Consider the following 16,789-nt stretch of genomic DNA (forward strand, 5'->3'; position numbering starts at 1 on the left):
ATGGCTGAATAGACCGATGCGAGATCGACATGGTCTACCACAGGTCTGACAAGAGAAGTTTGCGGAAACCGGTACTGAGACACCTTGTCGTTGTCTTTGCCTCTTGTCAGCGAGTGCGGCGAACCAGGTCTCATCACAAAACTTGCGTCAAACAATCGTCATAATGACTTATGTATTTGCAAGAAAGGGATAAAAAATAATTTAACTAAACCAGGCCCGTAAAGTTTTATGAATAAGGGGGCTACTGTTTAAGCAGAACTGCGGTAGCACCCCGGAATCTGCCAGTCACCCAACACATTTTGTGTAGGGGTGGAATTATGGGCAGGATTAATTAAAAAAGTAGTCGCGACCAACCTGTAGCTGAAGGCTAAATAAACAAGTAATTAATAGAGAACCAATAAAGTTATAGTTCATAGGAAGATTAGGTAGATGAGGTTAATATATGTGTAATATGGCATGTGCATCAAATGCAACCTTCTCGTTTGCCGCGGCGTGTTTTGCTTGGCGCCATAGCTGATGCCAAGAGAAGTGTCGGTCGGCCGATGCTACGGCATAAGGACTGCGTCAAGCGAGACATGAACTCCTTCAACATCCCGGTTCATAAATGGGAGGAGCTTGCCGAGGACAGAGATAAGCGGCGCAAACTGGTGTTCGATGGTCGTAAAATCCACGATGACGCTTGGTTTAAGACACTGGCAAGTAAGCGAGCCAAGCGTCATCAGCCCGACATCTGTTCGCCACGGGCACACTACACCTGCCAGTTTTGCGGTCGTGGTTGTCGCTCCCGTATTGGCTTATACAGCCATGAAAAAAGTTGTCGCCCTGCCTGACACTGTTTGTATAGTCTGCAATAGACTGAAAGGCCTATGAATATGACAAGATCTAACCTAAGAAATCTTTACCTTTCGTTGAAAAGGATCAGCTGACTTTCAGTTTTGCCGAGGATCATCAAAAGTTTGGAATGGAAATAAATAGTAAATACTTACTTACCCATAATAACCATATTTTGTAACATTAATAGAGGTTTGTTCTATTTATAGGTACATTTGTAGACTACTACGGGGTATTCTGCGACCATTAGTTATTCTGTTCTTCCTAATCAAATAAGGGGTCTGAGGGCTTACCGCGAACCACGTTCGACGTGTTGCCTCTTTATCGCACTTGTAAATTTGTCCGTAAGGTTGACAGGGAGGCAACACTTCGAACGTGGTTCGCGGTAGGCCCTCTGGTATAGTCTGGTAAATATAGCACCGTGAGAAGATACCATGCACACAAAAACGTCGTGTCACATAAAACAACGTGTTTTCACTTTTATTTTTAGATTATTACCTTGTAGAGTTGCAGTTTATACGTGGACGTATACATGGATGTTTATTAATATTATTATATGTACGGAGGAGTGGTTAAGATTACTTACGAGTAGGGTTTTTTATCATATGTGTCATATGTGTAATTTGTGTAAAAAAAATGTCCTATAATATAATATAATATAATATAATATAATATGTCGTCATGCCTGTCACGTTCTAACTATGTTAGTGCGAAAGTGACGCATGACATGACAAGTGATAAAAATTTCAGCATGATACCCCAAACGTCCAATCTTGTTGTTCAATTAAATTTACAGGCTCCTCTTCACGTTGGGCCAACGCCAACGAGGGACGCAGCCATGCGGTAGAATGAGATAGCAATATCACTTGCTCCCTCTAACGCATAAATGCGTCCCTCGTTGGCGTTGGTGTTGGCCCAACGTGAAGAGGAGCCTTACTGTCCGTTTTCACGTGATCATACCTACACCAAGTTAACCTGCATTCAATTGTAGCTTCCATCAACTCGAGTGTTTTGAACGTATCAGTTTAGATACTACAGCTTGTCCTGATATTGGGACACATGTTATATGTTAGGTTATACAATTTATTACGCTCCCATCCATTCGAAAATAGCCCCTAAAGCTATGAAACAAAATTCAATGTCCTGCGTCGCATTACCACCACATTAGCTTATCGAGCGCTTGAAGCGCTTCAAAATGCTTTATGGTTTCCGTTTCCTGAGAAATGGCGTCGCTGGACCAGCAATGGACGAGTTGGATAGCGTAACGACTTCATATCACTTTTGCAGTGAGATATGGATACCCATTAAGGGTAATAAGCTCTGTTTTTATACTAAAGTTGGATAGGGCAAATCGGGTAGAAGATTGGGCAATGAAACTGCCGTTTTCTTGGTTTTTTTTTTTGTGTTCCGTACATAACTTTGTTTACGGAACACTCATGGGATCACTTCGGTCTTGTTTTCTTTGTGTGTAACTGAAGTGGCGCTGTATGTAGAAGGTTTTTAACAATAAATGTCTTTTTTCTTCCCTTCTTCTTCTTTTCTGGGATATAAGAACAGAGTTTATTAGCTTCCTAGGCCAAAAAAGAACAGGTCTTTCTTGACCTTAATCCATTGCAATAAAGTGAGAAAATATATACCTAAATACATATTTATGAACTCAACTATGTGCAGCTAAGAGCCATGTTCTCAAACAACAACTGTTTAAATACTGAATATTAAGAAAATTTTACAAAGCAATTAATCACAACCAGTGACAATAGCAAACAATTGAACGATTGAGCATACAATAGTACATTATTGTCGAGGCTCGGAAGTAGCTACTTGCAGGCTGAGGATTCGTTTTAAACGGACGACCTTGGGAGTCCGTTTAATTGAATCCGAAGCCAGCAAGTAGCCTTCCAGCCGAGTCATATATAGTGCTTTTCTCAAAAAAGGTGCAAGAAATATAAATATCATAGAAATATTTTACAAAAGCAACGTTGTTACCTATATATTTTCACAGAAGAAAGCCCTTGCCGCCTTTTTATTTTTTTAATAAAAAAATAGAAGTGTATTTTTCTGCCGAAAATACGCCAACCTATTTGAGACAACTAAATAGTCGCGGTACTAATCATCTGTTTGGCTGTTTAATGGGCCTGTGCCTTCAATTGATATGGCCATTTCAACTTTTAAAAAGTTTGGAACTCGACAAATAATGGAATTTGTATGCAACATTGCAGTCCCAAAATCGATACTGCAATGTTTTTAACTTTTTAATTTTTTGACTGACCATAAACTGAGCGCTTCGCGACCTATTTTTTAGACGGCAAAGTCGACTTTGCCGTCCATTTTTGAGAAATACTAGTTTACTGTAGATGAGAAAGTGTTGCTATGCTAACAGTGTTGCCAACTAGGCATAAATGATGCCAGATCTGGCATATTTTCACTCGCATTGGCACCAAAATTTTCCATTTAGCATCTGGCATATTTTTTAGCATAATTTAGTCTAAGTCGAGTTTGCACCAACTTGGCAGCAACAATATATTGAAAAATGTATGTGTTTTAAGTGTCTAATTTCAGATGATATTTTAGCATTTATTTTAGCATAGGTGTTTAAAAAATCTTTGGCATAATTGTGGCATAATCTAGACATTGGTCTAGCATTTTTTCAAAATCCGAGTTGGCAACACTGTATGCTAACCCGGCGTATTATGGATGGCTTCTACGTTTATCCACGTGATAAAATAACTGTCACATTTTAACACCGGGATAGAAAGTGACGGATACATTTTTATCACGCTGTCACGTAGACAAGAACGACCATCATAATATCCGTGCAGTAGCAGTGGGGAGGCACTCCTGACTTCGGGCAAACTCGGCTCCGTTCGGCTCAGCATTGCTCCGCGCAATACATAGACATAATATATATATAGACGGTGTCTCAGCGAGCTGTCACTGTTGCCACTTTTGTTTAGTGTACGATTAACAATGAGGCCCACGTTGCTGTAGCCATGTCGATAAAGTCATATCGATAAACTATCGACATTTCTTGCAATTTTAATTTTACTTCAAAGGCTTAACGATACCTAAAATGACCAAAAACGCTTTTATTCTTTATTGTGGTTATCAGATCACAATTTTACAGTCACGCCCCAGCAGGGAACCAAGGGAAAGTTCAGATATTTAATTAAAATATATGAATACCTCCTAAAATAGGTGTTCCGCAATAATTGAATTATATTATTATATTATAATATATTCATTATCCATTAGCATTTCAATTATGTTTATGTTTAACGAAGATATTGAAGCTTCAATTAATCGCTTTTTCGTTCCGCTGTGTAGCGTTTATCGATATATAACATGATTAAAATCGACTTTTCACATCCCTAAAAGAGCACACATATACGCTTTTACGCACACATACACAGCCTGGGCGCATCAAGAAAGGCAACACTTGATTTGAAGTCCACCTTGTCAACAGTATGGTTGTCCTTTTTTGACAAACGGCATTTTAAAAGAGCGAGGAGAGAGAAATGATACTAGTTGCTGCGTCGTGAAAGAGAACAGAAAAGGTTGGGCCCTTGGCGCAATATTAGATTTAATAGGGGTGGCACCACTTGACCTCCTTTTGCGAGCACGACCACAGACAGATAAGATAATGACTTGAATTTTGACAACCCTAAATAGCCGAAAGGGATAGTGCACATTAGAAAGGGACAGCATGATTCGTCCCTGAATCGCTGTTAAACTTCGGTTTAGTAGAAAATTATTATTTGACAATTCCTTTTGGCGCAAGTTGTAGTATAGACTGACGCATTTAAATAACATTTGTCCAAATAAGCATTGAGAAGAATAGAATGATTAACAAAACTCTGCCCAAACACGACAAATCAAGCAAATTTAGACTTTACTATTTGGAGTTATGACTTAATTTAGATCTGTGGCTGAATCGATTAGCCGACACATATTTGGGGTATAAAAGAGTTGGATTTCTACCAGGAATTTCGTGTGATATCAGCTTTAGTACCTACAACTTGTTCAAAATGCTGAAGTTATTTGGTTTTCTCGCTTTCGTGTCAGTGTCTTACGCAGCTGTAGCAATATTCCCTGCTGAGGAAAAACCAGTGGATTTAGGTAAGACCTAAGCTAGCTAGCTAACCCTTAGGAGCCTAGACAAGATGACAATACTTGATACAAAATATAATTCGAAACTTAAACAATGTATCGTTTGTCGGTGTAAGTACTTATATCTACGATTGTCACTTGGCTAGGTTGGTTGGTAGGTAGGTAAGTGCGTGTTCAGATATTGTGAACACCTTGGCCGCTCCGATATATCTGATGGCGACTGTACTTGTAGGGCTCGAGTAGTCAAGTCATGAGCAGGGCTATAACCGCGAAAATGGAAGTTCGCAAATTGCGGACATTTTTCTCTGTCACTCTAATTACGCCTTCATTGGAGTAAAAGAAAAAGATCCCCGCAATTTGCGAATTTCGGTTTTCGCGGTAGCCGCTCAGATCCATCTTCTGGTGCCAGCTTATCCTTGAATTTTGGGACACGTTGTATACAAGAATTGTATACAAGAATTGTATACAACGTGTTCTCGTTTAAAGGTATAAGATTCCCCCTTGTAAAACAACTAACTATTGAACTTTTTTTTTCAGCTAACCAAGAAGGATGTTATATTTCCAAGATATACCGAGTGTTGCCATACGATGTTAACTTTTATCCAAATACTGATTGCGCAGTGTACATTTGCAAGAGTTCAAACAATCAAACACTATATGAAACGTAAGTAATATATATAGATGGTCAAGCAAATCTTGTCAGTAGAAAAAGGCGCGAAATTCAAATTTTCTATGGGAGGATATCCTTTCGCGCGTACATTTTTCAAATTTGCCGCCTTTTTCTACTGACAAGATCTGCTTGACACAGTATACTTATAGCTGGTCAAGCAAATCTTGTCAGTAGAAAAAGGCGGCAAATTTAAAAAATGTAGGCGCGATGGGTTATTAACACTCTATGGGATAAATTTAAATTTTGCGCCTTTTTCTACTGACAAGATTTATTTGACCAATATTTACGATACAAGTGCGGAAAAGAGGAAATGTGAAGTTTGAGAGGGAGTGTTTTAAATCAACACGAGTTGCGAATTATCTATTCGCACGTGTATCGTACAACGTTTTACAGTACATATGGCCCTTTAAACTTTTGACATACGCACGAAAAGTTCTATTTTACGCACTAGTGCGGAAAAATTAGGACCATATGTACTGTAATTAGTACATTGTGCAACATGGGGCGTAAGTTGAATATTGCAAACGAGACTCGAGTTTGCAATATTATTACGCCCCGAGTTACACACAATTAATGTTTTTCATCACACTTGCGATACAAAAATTAAGTATAAAGACAAAAAACTGTTAATTATGGCACTAGAAACTTCATAACTCCCTAGGGAGAACGCTTTTTCTATAATTCCCGCTAAACCTGCGTGCAATTCCACATTTACTGAGCGAGTGTGATGAAAAATATGTTTTTTATTAAAGTTACGATTTATTATCTCAAAAATTACCGATCGCTGCAGGTTCGAAAGGGGTTTTAGCAACTCTCTTCGGTCGTGTTTTAATTGATCGCCACTCGTTGCAAATTTCCTATTTTTCGCACTTGTATCTTGAGGTACCTACTAATTCGATGCAAAGTGAGGTAGGTATATCTATGCCTAAGCTAGCTAGTCGTTTTAAAATAAGAGCGTAACTACGTTTGTATGGAGAACCGAGCTTGCTGCGGACAAAGATATATGGTAGGTAATTATAGTTGGTCAAGCAGATCCTGTCAGTAGAAAAAGGCGGCAAATTTGAAAAATGTAGGTGGTGAAGGGATATCGTCTCATAGAAAATTTGAATTTCGCGCCTTTTTCTACTGACAAAATTTGCTTGACCAACTATATCTATTCTCTTTGCTGCGGACTATTAACAACGTAAAGGCCCCAGTAGGACAATGGGCCATCGCCGGCCACTCCAAGGGACGCAGCCATGCGGTAGAATGAGATAGCAATATCACTTGCTCCCTCTAACGCATAAAGGCGTCCCTTGGAGTGGCCGGCGATGGCCCATTGTGTACTGGGGCCTTTACATGTATACTTCTATTGCTTATTTACTTTATGTATCTTTTTGACAGTTGCGGCGTAAAAGCTATCCGCGATGGCTGCAGAAGAAGCGCCATAGATAACAGCAAACAATACCCCGATTGCTGTGACCAAGAAGTATGCGATGGCGCCACCACCGCTGCTGATGAAGCGCAGACTGCCGCTGCTGCTTAAACGGATTTACAACTTGGCCAAAATGAGTAGAAATTAAAAAGTGGCAACACTGTAGTAGTGTCGTCCCTTTCAAACCAATATATATAAAGAAAACGGGACGATACTACAGTGTTGCCACTTTTTAATTTCTACTCTTTTTTTGCCAAGCTGTAACAACAGTGACAATAAAATGCATGATCGCTAATTATAGTTTTATTTATTCCTTCTTTTTGAAATTGACTCCCGTAGGAACTGTAATAATGCTGACAAACTATAATTATTAAGATTTTACAAGATTACAAGTAAAAAAATCACTATCGATTTTTTTACAGAAGTATAGTCTGTGCGGAAAGAGAAGAGTCGTAGAATGTATTGGATCCCATACATTTCACGACTCTTCTCTTTCCGCACAGACTCTATACGATTAATCGAATAACGGTATTAAGTATACTCGCTCAAGCAGATCTTGTCAGTAGAAAAAGACGGCAAGTCATATAGGTACAATGGTTATAAATTTAGTATGGTTTATGGTGGGCAACAAATAACCCAACCGAATTACGTAGATAGTTTTTGGTATATTGTATGTTTTGTCCCTTACGGAGGCACGCGTACACCACTTCTATAGATGGTGAAGCAAATCTTGTCAGTAGAAAAAGGCGCGAAATTCAAATTTTCTATGAGACGCTATCCCTTCGCGCCTACATTTTTCAAATTTGCCGCCTTTTTCTACTGACAAGATCTGCTTGACCAAGTATATAAGATGCTACCTTCTATGCAGCAAATTTAAAAAATGTAGGAGCGAAGGATTATCGTTTCATAGAAAATTTGAATTTCGCGCCTTTTTCTACTGACAAGATTTATGTATGTAGAACATGTGCATATAAAGTACTTGTGTTCAACAAAAAGGTAAGGTGACCAAACCAAAATCACGATCCGGTACGCCCGTCTATTAGCACGATTGGGATGTACATTACTTGGTAGTGCATTAACGGACTTCATTTTTTTTAACTAAGCGGCAACACTAGCAGTTAGCTGTCACTTGTCTGACTGAAGTCATACTGCATGCGGCCATGTTTTCTTTGTGTCGCACAAACAATAAATTGTGTATTTTGATAGCCTGATATTATAGGTATAGGCCAACAACCCGAGGTAGCACTAGCATAGTAATAATTTGCTGCGTCATAGTTCATTCTGTACTGCTTAGGATACATAACTGGACTGCGGAATTACCGGTAAGTTTCGTTCGGACTTGCGTTATTTCTCATTTTTGAACCGAAATTGGTTAGCTTTATATGCTAAATATTATAATTAGCCTTATGTAATAACTAGAATCCCGTTTTAGTTCCCTCCACTAACTAACCTAAATAATTATAATGCCTATTGTAGAGAGCACAAAATTGCCAATAACCTTTTATTGGGAGGTTTTATTTATAACTGCCTCTTGAGAAACTAGCCCTCCTCATATATTTGTTTTTAACTACCCATGGCAGTGTACATCGTGTACATTTGTTGCATTATTAAAGGTACTAGACATTTTATCTCAAAGCAATGTGTTCAACATTCTTTGAGATGTCTTACTACCAGTGAATGGTTTCTATCTATCTATCTATTAAGCCCTTTTATTCTGAGTCAGAGTATGTCTCTAAGCTCAGTGTGCCGCTTGGCAAAGGCCTCTAGGTCTTTCCATTGGGGTCTACTACACATACGGTGAATGTGAACGGTTTACTATACCTATTTGACATGAAACAGATTTGCTACAGTCAAACAAGAGACTGCTTTCATGAAGGGGATTGTATTGCACTTTTAAAAATGCTTACTTTTTATTTTATTATTTTTAACAATAATTACTCCCCTTGTATGTTCTTTGCTGTAGGTGGAAAATGGTAATCATATTGAAAATGGTATTTTGCAGAAGTCATGATAAATCTTTTAAATTTTTCTCATTCCAGCTTGGTCATCAGAATGCTCAGTGAAAGCAATATACGCTATGAAGATGTTTACAACATCAAGTGCTCCAGAGAGGCTACCAAAATTCAGCTACGTTCTTACACATTCCGGAGACAGTTGATATAGCAGTCTCTGTAGCAAGCTTACTGCAAATGATGTGGATTTTAAGGTATGTCTAAGGTGATTATTTTATTAAATTACCACAACAAAAACTTTAAGAGATACCAATTTTCACTCATTCACATGGCCTACCGTAAAACACGACAGTTGAAAGTTCGGTTTCTGCCTCTATCACTCTTGCTTATTCGATCAATAGAGAGACAGATAATGAAAATTCTATTTTCGCCTGTTGTGTTAGGCCACCTGTAAACCGTATTGATGCATCAAAATGTGCAAGTTACTCTATGGTATATTAAACAAATTAGTGCTGCACTCTGGTGGCAGAATATTGCAATAATACTCCATAAGTGGTGGCGATCTCCCCCGGGTGAAAAAACTGTAGCCAACTACTCCTCCTGTACCTGTAGTCACTATACAAATGGACAACCATAGAGTCAGACCATGCTTAGTTTTCATGCTTGTCTTATAATATAGGGTAAGCCCTATAAGCAGTAAAAATATGTATGCATTCTTAATGCTACATTTGTGCAAATGGGCTGCCATTAGTCGCGCGCGCGCAGCCGTTCGGAACGGATGCATGCATTGTTTGAGTGCGAAAATGTCGTCCACAGTGAAGTGTACGAGTTGTAATATCGTAATCGATGAGCTTTTAGCTTACGTGCAAAACAAGATATCAATTGTTTCTGAACCCGATTTAATAAAAATTTGTGTATCGGCGTTTAAAAGTGACGAAATCAAAGTGTCAAAGTCGTTGCTTTTTGAATCTTTACCAACGGACAAACGTAAGATTTTACGAAAGAGAGAAGGCAAAGAGTTTCGTGATCTTCGCGATATCATTGCTGTGTTTAAAAGTGCTGACGTGGATTGCTTGCCAATTTTCGTTGCTAGAAATCTTGATAAGCTTCCACCCTTGACATTTGACTCGCTGGACGTCACAAAAATACTGAAGGACATTACTCTCCTAAAATGTGAGTTAGACGCTGTGAAGTCAAATTACTTGACAAAAGAACAGTGCGAAGATCTTATTAATCAAGCACAGGTAAATAAGACAACTAAAATATCGATGCCGTCGTCGTGTTTCAGAAATGTAAATATGACAAGAGGCGCATCGTGCCTAAATAGCGGTCCAATGGGCCTACCTCACTTGAATGATACAGTGTTAGACTTAGAGCTAAGCAGTGGAAAGCCAGAACAATCGCTGACACAACACAGTAGCATGAACGAACTAGAAATAAGTGTAATTTCAAATTTAAACGCAAATAACGACATGTTAGATGCAACTTCGATGCAAGCGGTCACACAAGAAACCGGTTCGGCGGGTTCGTTGAACGCGCATCAGCTGACCGGCCAGACTGTGTCTAGCTGCGATAAGGATTTAAATATAAGTAAACAAATACTTGTATGCAATAAATCGATGGCAGAAGCGGTAAAAGCGTCTAAACCGTCAAGTGAACCTTCTAAGTCCCTGAAAGAGGAGGACTGGCAGCTTGTTGAGGGAAAGAAGCGTAAAAGTAAGCTAAAGATGCAATTTAAGTCGAAATTAGGATCTGCGAACGACTTTAATGACAAGTTCAGAGCAGCGGACACAAAGGTACCGATGTTCATAACGAAGGTACATAAGAACACGCTGGAATCTGACATATGCGGATATATTTTTTCAAAGACGAATGAAAACGTTGTTTTAGAAAAACTTAATATAAGGAGAAAAGATGACCACAGTGCATACAAATTCTTTGTTAATAAAGAAAAATTACCGATGTTTTTGAATGCAGAAATCTGGCCTAAAGGCATTATTTTCAAGCGGTTTGCGCATTATAAGCAGCGTGTTTTGAAAAGAGATAACGCTGTGAATGGCATTGAGGAAAATGAATCAAAATAATGTCTAGCAATGATATGTGTAAACTAGTATCGTTTAACTGCAAAAGTGTTAAACGCTCTGTTGATAGTGTACGTGAGTTATGCCGTTCTTATCACATAATTGCGTTGCAAGAAATCTGGCTATTACACACTGAGATTTCGTTCTTAGATAGCATAGATACACATTTTAATTGTACGGGAACGTGTGCTATGGATACAACGTCGGGAATGCTGCGAGGCAGGCCGTATGGCGGAGTGGCACTACTATGGAGGAAATCCGCGTTTCAACAAGTGTCAGTGATAAAGTGTAGTAACCCGAGAATCTGCGCTATTAAGGTTTCCACGAGTGGCAGGTCTTTTATAGTGGTAAGCGTGTACATGCCTACGGACAAGTCAGAAAATTTGCCTGATTTTACGGATTGTCTTGGTGCGGTAAGTGCAATCATCAGTAGTGAAAACATTGAGACGGTATATGTACTTGGTGACTTTAACGCGCACCCGGGAGAGCCTTTCTATTCAGAACTTATAACTTTTTGCGGTGACGTTGACTGGCGTTGCGCGGACGTGGAAAAGTTAGGATTACAGTCAGGGACATATACTTTTGTCAGTGAGGCTCATGGTTCTCGACGCTGGCTCGATCATTGTGTAGTGTCGGATGCCGCGCTTGCTACTATTACGAATGTGTATGTTAAGTTGGACGTGTTATGGTCGGACCACTACCCGCTCATCATTGAATGCGATTTTAATGTTTTAAACATCCAGTCTTTTGATATAATAGTTAAAGATAAGGTGATTTGGGGTAACAGGGATGTGAAACAGAGGGACTTGTTCACAAGTGAATGTCATAAGCGATTAAGTAGCATAGATCTTCCTGCTTGTTTCCATGAATGTGCTTTTGCAAATAAATTATGTACAAATTATGAGCATAAGGCTGCTATCGATAACTTGTATATGAATATCATAGAAGCCTTGAGACGTTCGGCTGTAATTAGTAGCTCTAATACGAAGTGTAATAAAAATAAAGTTGTTATAGGTTGGAATAAACATGTCCGCGAGGCTCACGGGGAGGCCAGACGTATGTTTAAGGCATGGGTGTGGTACAATAGACCTAGTTCGGGTTCAGTATACGAGTCCATGATCGAGAGCAGAAAGTTGTTTAAATCCCGATTGAAATGGTGCCAAAAAAACCAGGATCAAATTAAGCTTGATAGGATGGCATCATTTCACTCTAAAAAAGACTTTAAGCAATTTTGGAAGTGTACGAATAGAATGAATACTAAACCTGGTCGTCCCGCGAGTGTCGATGGTATAAGTGACCCCAAACAGATTGCTGAACTTTTTAAAAATCAATTTTTGGTTCGCTCACCACTAGGACCATCACATGCAGGGTGCGAGGCTGAGACCATTACGATCGGGACTAAAATAACCGCCGAGGAGGTCACTAAAACGATAAAGAAAATGTCTGGAGGCAAATCCCCGGGTCACGATGGTCTCAGCATCGAACACCTGCAATGTGCGGGCCCACACCTACCTCGAGTGCTGGCAATGTTATATACATTATGTCTGGGGCATTCGTATTTACCGGCCGAACTAATGAAAACCGTTGTTGTTCCGATTGTTAAAAACAAGACTGGAGATACGTCGGACAAGACCAACTACAGGCCAATTTCACTTGCCACTGTTGTTGCAAAAATACTTGACAGTCTGCTTGATACACAACTAGATAAGTATATACAGCTGCACGACAATCAGTTCGGGTTTAGGCCCGGATTGTCGACTGAAAGTGCTATATTGTGTTTAAAGCAGACTGTTAGGTATTATACTGATAGAGACACACCTGTTTACGCATGCTTTCTCGACCTGTCGAGGGCTTTTGACCTGGTCTGTTATGATATACTATGGAGAAAGCTTGAGGAGATGGAGGTACCTCCAGATCTTATATCCATTTTCAAATTTTGGTACACAAGACAGGTCAATAGCGTTCGATGGGCGGGAGCGTTGTCGGAACCGTATAGTTTGGAGTGCGGGGTAAGGCAGGGAGGGCTAACCTCCCCGAAGCTCTTCAATCTATACGTAAATGGACTTATTGCCGAGCTCAGCAGCACACATGTCGGTTGCCATGTGCAGGGCGTTTGCATTAACAACATTAGCTACGCGGACGACATGGTGCTGTTGAGCGCGTCACCCTGTGGTCTCGCGAGGCTTATAACGGTCTGCGAGCAGTACGCTGCCGCACACGGTCTTAAATACAACTCTGTAAAGAGCGAAATGATGGTGTTTGGAGTCAGAGGTAAATGTCCATCAACAGTCCCAGTATTACAACTAAACAATAACCCGCTTAAGTTGGTAGACAATTTTAAATACCTGGGACATATGATTACCTCTGACCTCAAGGACGGTTCCGACGTCGAAAGGGAGCGCAGGGCACTGGCTGTAAGGGCGAACATGATTGCCCGCAGGTTTGCGTGTAGCTCACCGGCAGTAAAGATTACGTTGTTCCGAGCTTTTTGTACATCTTTTTACACCAGCAGTCTGTGGGTGAACTACACGCAAAAACAGTACAGTGCCCTGCGCGTACAGTATAATAATGCGTTTAGGGTGCTGATGGGGCTCCCTCGCTACTGCAGCGCGTCAACAATGTTTGCGGAGGCGCGCGTGGATAGTTTTGCTGCCATTATGCGCAAAAGAGCCACTTCATTGTTATGCAGAGTGAGGAACAGCACCAACAGCATCCTAGCCATGTATGCAGATAGGTTTGATGGGGCCTACCTGAACCACTGTGGTGCACTCCACATGTGCTTAAATTAAAATTAATTAATTTATATTATTATGTAAATATATATGTAATAGATAGTCAATAAGTTGTGTGTGTATACCTACTAACATTAGTTGTAAGATTAAAATGTGTCACTAACGAAATTGATCCTTTGTTGGTCTTAAATAAATCTAATTTAATTTAATTTAATTAGCACTGGCTAACAGAAACATTCCAATTAGTGTAAATATTGTACAATTACTTTGCTAAACTTGTTGGTTTTACTTTCCAGGGTTGTTTGCTGACCTCAGTGCAAATTAAGCCATGCCCAATTGGATGCTGCATTTTGAACAAGTCAGAACTACATCAACTTGCTTATGGCAACAGTCTTTTGAAGGCAAACTGTAAGCAACAAGCCTGGACTGAACAGGAGCGAGGCCAGAAGGGTTTCTGAAGATAGGAGGCTTGGCATCATCATCTCCTAGCCGTTTTCGGCTACAGCAACTGCTTTTCTACGACTGAGAGCGTTGCTGGTGCGCTCTCAGGTGACTGACGTAGTCAATCTTTGCAGCAAATGTGCGGCCACACTCGCTGCAGGTCAGCACCCATCCGACGTAATTATACGTGATGGCCACAGGTGGTCTGGCCTTTAGCTCGTCACTTGTGAAGGCCCTTCGCACATCTGGGGTGCCTTACGACAACAACAACTTGATCCTGTCCCACATGTCCAAAAAAAAAACATGGCCTGAAATATGGGCAAGCAGAAAAATGATCATCCTGCTATTATCCTATGGAACATGAGATGGGCGCTAAGAATGGGTTGACCATGACTAAAACCAGTGAAAGAATGTTACTTTAACCATTCAAGCTAAGGGAAAATCATAAGAAGATTAATTTGTTTTGGCTTTCATAGAAAAATAATTATTTTTATATGTGAATCTACCTATCTGTCTATCTATTAGCTCTTTTATTCTGAGTTCTCTTAGCTCCTCAAGCTCTTTCCATTAGGGTCTGTCGTGGGCCACTCTTCTCCAGTTCGGGCCTTTTGTGAGTTTGAGTTCATCCTCCCGTCTTGTTTGAGGTCTACTCTGGCTGCGTGTGCAACCTTGGGTACAATCTATTACGATTTTGCTCCATTTTTCCTGCCTATCTCTCAACATGTGGCCAGTCCATCTCCACTTCTGCTGCTGTGTGAAACAAAACAAAATTTCCTTCACTGAAAACAAATGGGGAAAGAAAAGTTTACAAAGTGAACACAATGCTAAGAAATGAAGAGAATTTGCATGAAACCAACGGATTTACTTTAATTATAACAGTAACAGGGAAAATGGTTGTTAAGTCTTGTCTGTCATGTCACTATTAATGTGTTGTCTGCAGGTGCCTTTCCTTCACTATCTAGTGTCAATTTATTACTGCTAGAAAATACCTGATAAGGAATCATAGTTGAGCGTTTAGAAAGTAAATAAACTAAAACATAATATCTACTAAAAATGCGAATATTCGATACAAATTAAACATTGCAATGGTTTACTTTTTGGCCAGGGGTGCCTTTTTCTTATAAATTTAATAGTAGTGATTTAATGCATCTTTTCCAATAACTCCAGCCGAATTGGCTAATGTTACCATGGCGCTCACTAGTAGGTACCACGGCTGCTGCATGTTTTTCTTCTGAAGTCGTTAATTTGTCGGAAGTGACACCGTTCTGCGCCACAATTGTAGTTTTTCTTGGTGGATTCCCCATCCTTCTGAAGTAAGAAGTGTGCGAGGGCTGTGTGCTAAGCTGTCTGTGGAATATTATAATTTATAAGTCTCACCTCACGGTTTTCTTCACCATGAATTAAATTTGCAATTTTATGCGTCCTGTGTGGCATACAAACGGCTGAATGGCGTCAGATCGCACAGAATAGGAGCGAATGTCGAAATCTAGTGTCGAGAGGCTAAGATCCACTTCGGGTCACTGAGATAGCGAGGTAAGTAAGTAATTTTATGCGTCCGGCGTTGCCTAGTCGTTATTTGGCTTCAAGAAATTAATATAAAATTCTTCTTTGTTATTTTTTTTTTCAATCTTTATTGAGAAGGAGAAGAGAGGTATTTTAACAAAGAGTAAGAAATATTAACATCCGAGTCTCGATAATGTAACTTAAACCTTTTTATCACAAACATAACATAAAATAAACAACTGTTAACTCATCATAAACAAAACAGAAAATAAAAATAGTCTTATAAAAAAAAAAACAAATTTATAATTGCAGAACCCCCACAAATGCTGCCGCCAGAAACCTCTCATCCACCCTCTGCACCCGATTAATCAACCACTGCGGCGGAATCTCCTCTGGGGGCAGTATTGTGAGGTTCTTGGGCACTAAAGCCATACTGCGCGAACACGTCTTCCTCACGCTTATCTAAGCGCCAGTGTTGCCAACTTGGCATAAATGATGCCAGATCTGGCACATTTTCACTCGCTTTGGCACCAAAATTTTCCATTTAGCATCTGGCATATTTTTTAGCATAATTTAGTCTAAGCCAAGTTTGCACCAACTTGGCAGCAACAATAAGCGCCATCGCCTTATTTAATTTTGACTTTTGTGGACGGATGGACGTCAACGGACTATATCAAGTTGGTCAAGTAGATCTTTTCAGTAGAAAAAGGCGGTAAATTTGAAAAAAGTATGTGTTTTAAGTGTCTAATTTCATGTGATATTTTAGCATTTTTTTAGCATAGCCCCTCGTCAGTGGCGACAAAAATGGCGAAAAGTCGTTGTCTGTGGATCCCGAATCGGGCCTTGTCACAGATAAGGAACGTCAGGTCACCTACTGCTACTAAACTGTAATTTCTATCGTGATTATTGTTTTGCGGGTGGCTGTTTAGCAGAAAACTGTATCTTTATTAGTTTTGCTATCTAATAATAATCATCATCATACAGTTAATCTATTCCTTGTGGTTCACAAGGACGAGCAAACCAAAGACATCAAATTCTTAACGGGTATTTTTAGTGTT

At 39.8% G+C, this 16,789-nt stretch overlaps 1 protein-coding gene and 1 long non-coding RNA gene across 2 annotated transcripts; both read left to right on the forward strand.

The window, feature by feature from the left end:
• Positions 1 to 4,819: 4,819 nt before the first annotated feature.
• On the forward strand, positions 4,820 to 7,133 carry LOC134670989 (uncharacterized). Its single transcript, XM_063528809.1, has 3 exons — positions 4,820 to 4,947; positions 5,476 to 5,602; positions 6,992 to 7,133. Exons 1-3 carry the CDS (start codon positions 4,857 to 4,859, stop codon positions 7,131 to 7,133), a joined length of 360 nt encoding a protein of 119 aa, XP_063384879.1. The 5' UTR covers positions 4,820 to 4,856.
• Positions 7,134 to 8,169: 1,036 nt separating this feature from the next.
• On the forward strand, positions 8,170 to 15,185 carry LOC134670515 (uncharacterized). The gene is made up of 3 exons (XR_010099074.1): positions 8,170 to 8,344; positions 9,062 to 9,228; positions 14,084 to 15,185. It is a non-coding gene; the product is annotated as an uncharacterized LOC134670515 (long non-coding RNA).
• The last annotated feature ends 1,604 nt before the right edge of the window (positions 15,186 to 16,789 follow it).

The sequence above is a fragment of the Cydia fagiglandana genome, chromosome 14, assembly GCF_963556715.1.
Source record: "Cydia fagiglandana chromosome 14, ilCydFagi1.1, whole genome shotgun sequence".
NCBI classification, from domain to species: Eukaryota; Metazoa; Arthropoda; class Insecta; order Lepidoptera; family Tortricidae; genus Cydia; species Cydia fagiglandana.

Coding starts and splice junctions, on each gene's coding strand:
- LOC134670989 (XM_063528809.1), top strand. CDS start 4,857: ATGCTGAAGTTATTTGGTTTTCTCGCTTTCGTGTCAGTGTCTTACGCA. Junction 4,948..5,475: donor GGAAAAACCAGTGGATTTAG/GTAAGACCTAAG, acceptor TTTTTTTTTCAG/CTAACCAAGAAGGATGTTAT. Junction 5,603..6,991: donor AATCAAACACTATATGAAAC/GTAAGTAATATA, acceptor TCTTTTTGACAG/TTGCGGCGTAAAAGCTATCC.